General features: G+C 41.8%; 1 protein-coding gene across 5 annotated transcripts in view; it reads left to right on the plus strand.

The window, feature by feature from the left end:
- abr (active BCR-related) overlaps positions 1–3701 on the plus strand; it is a 118729-nt gene extending 115028 nt beyond the window's left edge. For 4 of the 5 annotated variants that reach the window (XM_011483722.3, XM_004076596.4, XM_023962928.1 and 1 more), the window contains 2 exons: positions 1250–1403; positions 2408–2497. In XM_011483722.3, the coding sequence (XP_011482024.1) occupies positions 1250–1403; positions 2408–2497 (244 nt within the window). Of the gene's footprint in view, positions 1–1249; positions 1404–2407 lie in introns of all 5 variants that reach the window. The other variant, XM_011483721.3, reaches the window with a different exon arrangement.
- The last annotated feature ends 2391 nt before the right edge of the window (positions 3702–6092 follow it).

Consider the following 6092-nt stretch of genomic DNA (forward strand, 5'->3'; position numbering starts at 1 on the left):
ACAATTACCGGTACAAATCCCATTGAGACGACTGTTGTTGTGAGTCTGAGCTATACAAATCGAATGAATTGAATCAATAATTTTATGACAAAACTCTGCTATGTGAGCAAAGCTAAGGACTAAATGTCCTACTAGAACTAGTGCAGAGCATTAGGAAGAGTGATGTGGAGAGAGGCTGTAGAAATCTTTAAAGAAATAAAGCTGGTGATAGTTATAAACATAGTCATATCAATCTTTAGGGCTTCAGTCTAACAAAGAACAGAAAAACTCTCCTTAGGGGTGGATCCGGGTTGTCAGCCTGACTGTCAGAAACAAGGAAATTAGACAATCAGAGTAGTTTGTGTAAAACATCCTACAGGCACATAGGTATCACCTGCACACCCCCAGAACTCGCACCTTACGACCGACAAGAGTTCGGTCTGTAAAACAGCATCATTAAAAGTGCGTGTGACTTATATTATCCTTACAAGTACCTCATGATGTACTTAGCACACACAACAATGGAACGTTCCATTTATGTGATGCTCCTTAACCCTTGTGCTATCTTAGATGACCCCACCCTCACATTGACGTGTTCTCCCTACCATGACAAAGGTGGATAAAGGTGGAAAGATTTCATGTAATCCATGGACACCAGTGAAGATCACAAATCATTGAAGAAAAAAGGTTCAGTTTACTGTCTAGTGGGTCTAGATGACCCAACTCCCAACGTTAAAGTGCCTAGGATAGCACAAGGGTTACGATGTCCATACGACGCTCAAGGGAAGATACACCTGCGTTCCCCTCCAGATGTGGCCGCTCCTCTCCATGACCCTTCACGGGCCTGGACATCCCAAAAACACACAGTAGCTTTATGGGTTTGGGTCGCTAGCGCATGTGACTGGGGCTGATAGCATTGATGCTTACTGCTAATAAATTGCATCTTTAAAGGAAATACACATTTTTTAAAGACACTTAAACGCTGCAGACAAAGTACAGTTCAGAGGAGTGAGGCATCTGATTACCTTTGACACAAACACACTCAAAAACATCTTTCCAGATTTAAAAAAGAGTAATTTGATTACAGGATACTGTGTTGGTTCATGTTCATTTCGAATGCTTATTCAAATCCTGGACCTTAAAGTCTGAAGGATGCTGTTTTAACAAAAACGGAAACATTTGAGTTTTTTTATTTTTTTTTGCTTTGCACCAGAAACGCTGAGCTGAAGTCGATCTAACATCGTTTGTAATATCGCTGTTTTCTGGTCAGAGTTGCTGAGAAGGAGCCGGTGAATAAGATGTCCCTCCATAACCTGGCCACGGTGTTTGGCCCCACCCTGCTCCGACCCTCTGAATCCGAGAGCCTGAAGGGTCAGCACATCATGTCGGCCACCGACATCTGGTCACACGACGTCATGGGGCAGGTATGGGGATTCTTTCCTGCCTACAAAGCAAACATTTTGTCTTCCCTGTTTGGGTCTCACTGTGTCTGTGTGTACGTTTTCTACATTCATTCTTCTCCCACGTCGCCCAGCGACCCAAACGGCCGCCCCTCCCTGCTGTATTTAGACTTCAGGCCATGCGCTGCCTCCCTTGATCGGTTTCCTGCTCGCCAACGTGTTTTTCAGCAGAGCAAACAGAAGTCAGTAAACATCAGAAATAGGTCAGCCTGCAGGAGATCCTGTCTGCACATAACGCGGAATAAGATTCATTATGAAGAGGATTCTAAACATGTTTTTCCATTTAATCTAATTATATAAAAAGATAAAGTTCCTAAACAATCACAGTGAGGTTAGAAACACAGTAGACAATGGAGAAAGCTTCAGATTAAAAGAAATAAAGAATTTAATTGAATTTTTCTGATTTAAAACCATAAGAATCAGATTTTTTTTTGCCCCCAAAGGAAGTTCAACTTTTTTATGTTTTATCAAATCTTAATTAAAGCCCTGTGGTCTTTTAATTATGGCGATGCTGTTTTTAGCTAAAATTAAAATAAAAAATAAAAACTGTTGTTTTCTAGGCCATAGTTTCTGCAAAGTGGCAGAAGTTCATCAGAAATTCACCTCTGAGTTGTGGGTGAGACTATTGGCATGGAGCAACCCCGCCCCCACCTCCCCTCCCCGCTGCAGAGTGGAGCAGCGAGCTTGTGGACTGCCCAGCGCCATTTTTTTCAAACATTTTCCACACAGTTTCAATCTGTATTTTTCCGTCTGCTTCTGATTCACAGCGATTTGAATAAAGAAATGCTTAGAAATGCAATTTTGAGCTGAATTTCCTGTTTTTCTGTCCTCCATCATCAGAAAAAAAACATCTCTCATCTCATCAGAGCGGGTCTTTAAAAAACTTCCAGTAAAAGTCGTTTTATTTTGAAAGGATGCAGTAACTTGGTTGTTCTGTCTCCTCATCGTCTCGTTTTCTCCTCCCTCAGGTTCAGGTGTTGCTCTACTACCTGCAGCACCCCCCCATCTCCTATGCTGAACTCAAACGCAACACGCTGTACTTTTCCACTGACGTCTAACCCCCCCAACCACCATCACCACCCCCCACACCTGAGCCACTGAGGGCTCCGAGCGGGACGAGACGGAATGACTCCATACAAACTGTGGACCCCGCCTCTCCATTCCCCATGGCCTGACCTGCGCCCCCCCACAGGCGGCTCGTCTCCACTGTACAGACCCCTCCCTCAGAAATCCACCCGGCTCCCCAACACCTGTTCTGTGTGGAGATGGGGAGGAGGCCTCAAAGATCTGTTGCCGTTCCTGTTTTCATTGAGATGCTGGCCGCCTCCCACCCTCTCCGGAGGGCCTGGCTGGGTGAGGCGGGGGCTCCGAGGGCCACAGCCTGGTGCAGTGGCTCCTAACCCGGGTGTGCATGGTGGTAATCTGGTTTGATCAACACAGAAACTCAAACTCCGGCTTTTTCTCCTGACAGAGGCATCCAGAACAGCGGCATTTATATGTTTTCTACCGAGCGTCAGTGTGTGGGTGTGTGAGTGACGGAGGCGGCCGGCCGTGGCGTGCGCATGGAGCCAGTGTGTTTGTGTGGGAGGGACTCAGAGACGTTGGGAAGCGGCAGGGACCGAGTCTGTACTGATAAAGACCCATCCCTGCTCAGAGTTTTTGGCCAAATGATCCCTATTTATTTAAAGTACATAGAATATGTGTGCCTGTACAGTTTTGTGCGACTAGAGGAAACTTTAAGGAGTTTGTTTTTAAGTTCATCCAGGTAGTGGTGTTTCATTTTATAAGTCTGAGTTTCGGCGTGCTGAAAGTCTGCTGGTTCCTTTCAGATCTCCTCTGTAGACGTTCATTCAGGCACTTGTGTTTGGGGAGGGGGGGGGGCAAACAGAGCAGTTTTTTTCTTTTATCTTCTTGCATTTTCCGCCTGTTCCAAGTGACTCACTGCACCGGTATTGCTTGTAGGATGGTTTGTATAGTTGCCCTCGTTGCATGTCCAGCTTGTGGAAGCCAGCCGGCGTCCGAACACAAAGGCGGGTCCAAGACTCCCACTGTCAAAAAAACAACTCTGCTCAGTTCCAACCTGCAGACGATTTTAGCCAAACTGCAAGCACTGCTAGATATTTTTAATATAAGATTAAAATAAAAACTGTTGTATTTTACTTCCTTTGAGAAGAGTTTCATTATTCTGTAATATTGAGTCGATGTCAATGTGATCTGTTTTTTTCTGGTTTTTTAGTAAAATAAAAGTTATGAAAACCATGACTTTGTCGTTGCTTGTCAATTGAAACTTCATTTAAAACGACTTTTCATAGACTGTCTGCGGCATAAAGAACAACACACACATCTGACACACACACGGATTTTAAAAAAACACATTAAAAGCCAAATTTGAGGGGGTAAAAAGAGAGAAAATACTGCAGCAATAGAAAATAGCCTTTAAAAATAAAAATGTTGATATTAGAAAATGAAAAAAAGAGATTCAGTGACTCCTCTGTGATTTATATTGAGATGTAATCTTGTTCAGATCTACATAAAAATGCTTTTCTAAAAAGATAAAACGGCTCGTTATAAAAATGTTCTAATTAATTCTGAGGTTTTTTTTAAGAAGATATTAAAAAAAAAACTCAAATCAGAAACGTCATTCAAGTTTTACATTTTTCTGTCAACTTTTTTCCCAATGCTTACTTTTCTTAAATAGTTCATTAGTTCAACATCACAAAAAGTTTGGAGTTATATTCTAAAATGAATTTATACCCGCATGTATCTCTAGCCAAAATGTAAAGAAACTTGGGCTAAATGTTGAAGTAATTTAGTCATTTCTTTAGTCAAAGTTTAGTGGGTGGTGGGATCGTGACCTGTCAATCATCACTGACCTTCATTCTGAGCTCTTTAGACATTTACGTTCTTATCCCTTGTGCTATCCTTGGCACTTTAACATTGGTAGTTGGGTCATCTACACCCACTAGACAGTGCTCTGAACCTTTTTTCTTCAATGATTTGTGATCTTCACTGGTGTCCATGGATTACATGAAATCCTCTCCACCTTTGTCATGGTAGGGAGAACACGTCAATGGTCATCTTGTCCCCATAGGATAGCACAAGGGTTACAGCTCTCCCTTGTGGTCGGATTTGAGAACTGCATCCAAAGTTAAAGACGTCGTTTCCAAAAAATCCAGGGTTGATGTCCTCCATTTACATCTATCAGCCAGGAAGTTCAAGTACATTTTATTTCTACAGAAGCTATTTTTATTATTTTCTAAAAAAAAACAACAACAAAACAATGCAGCTTCCCCTTCAACGCCAAAAGGTCAGAAGAACCAAAAAAAAAAAAACAGTTGTATGACTCCTCAAAGCAGCTGCAAAACTTTGAGAGACCGTTTTCTGTAGGACTCAGATTTCTGGGCCTTCTTGACCAGAGATGATGACGAGCAGATGAGGTCCTGGATGTGAGCAGCACCCTCCCCAAACTGTCACGAGGACTCGTCCTCCTTTATTACTGCATGCTTCACATCTGTTTGCAGAAATAAAAGTGAATGATGACGCAGTGAACTCCCTGAAATGATGAAGCTGAGGAAGAACTGACCCCGTTATCTATTAACCCTTGTAATATCTTAGATGACCCCACCCTCACAATGATGTGTCATTGCTACCGTGACAAAGGTGGAAAGATTTCATGTAATCCATGGACACCAGTGAAGATCACAAATCATTGAAGAAAAAAGGTTCAGAGCACCGTCTAGTGGGTCTAGATGACCCCACTCCCAACGTTAAAGTGCCTAGGATAGCAAAAGGGTTAAACAGCATCCATACCACCTTCTTCTTTTCCTCAAATTCTATTTTAAAGAAATCATGTTCAGGTGCATTTTCTGAAACTTAACATTTGGCTATTTAAGTCTAATAGGTCAATTATTTTTTTCATTTACTTAAAAATGTTAAGTTTTGAAACTGGATCTTTAGAAACGGGGATGCTCAACAAAGTTGACTGGAACAATTCAATTCTGTCACTTCTTAAACTTTTATGGAGAGTAGTGTTGTCTAAATCACTCTATTCAGTAATATGGTGGTGGTGATGAAGAACAACACTAAATCTTTTGGTTCTAACTGGGTCACCATGTTTTAAAAGCTTTTTGAGGACGCATCTTTCTGCACAGGGTGGATTAGAGCGCCATCTGGTGGTGAATCTGATACAGCAATTTTAAAAAGATCATTCAACATCTTTGAGTTTAAACAACTGATTGTTTTCCTCGAGCAGATAAGAAAAACTTAGCATTAAAAACGGAGAAATCAAGTTTAATTTAAACCTTTTAACTATCAAAACATAGAAATCAACATTTAACTCTTTGTTTTCAAAATGTAAAGGGCATTTCTTTCTAAATAAAATGTATTATTATTAATTAAATACAATAGAACCATTCAATCCAGTGTTTCCCAAACCTGGTTCTTGGGAAATCCTCTTCTGTTCAAACACACCTGCTGTCATTTACAGGCTTCTGATGAGGCTGACAATGAAATGAATCAGGTGACGTTAAGAACAACAAAAGAGACGTGCAGGACAGTGTTCTCCGAGGACCAGGGTTGGGAAGCGCTGGTTTGATGAACCGATGCTCCACATCCGTCCTCTGGGAGCCGGGGTGGATCAGCTGAGCGTCAGGA

The sequence above is a fragment of the Oryzias latipes genome, chromosome 14 (assembly GCF_002234675.1).
Source record: "Oryzias latipes chromosome 14, ASM223467v1".
Taxonomy (NCBI): Eukaryota; Metazoa; Chordata; class Actinopteri; order Beloniformes; family Adrianichthyidae; genus Oryzias; species Oryzias latipes.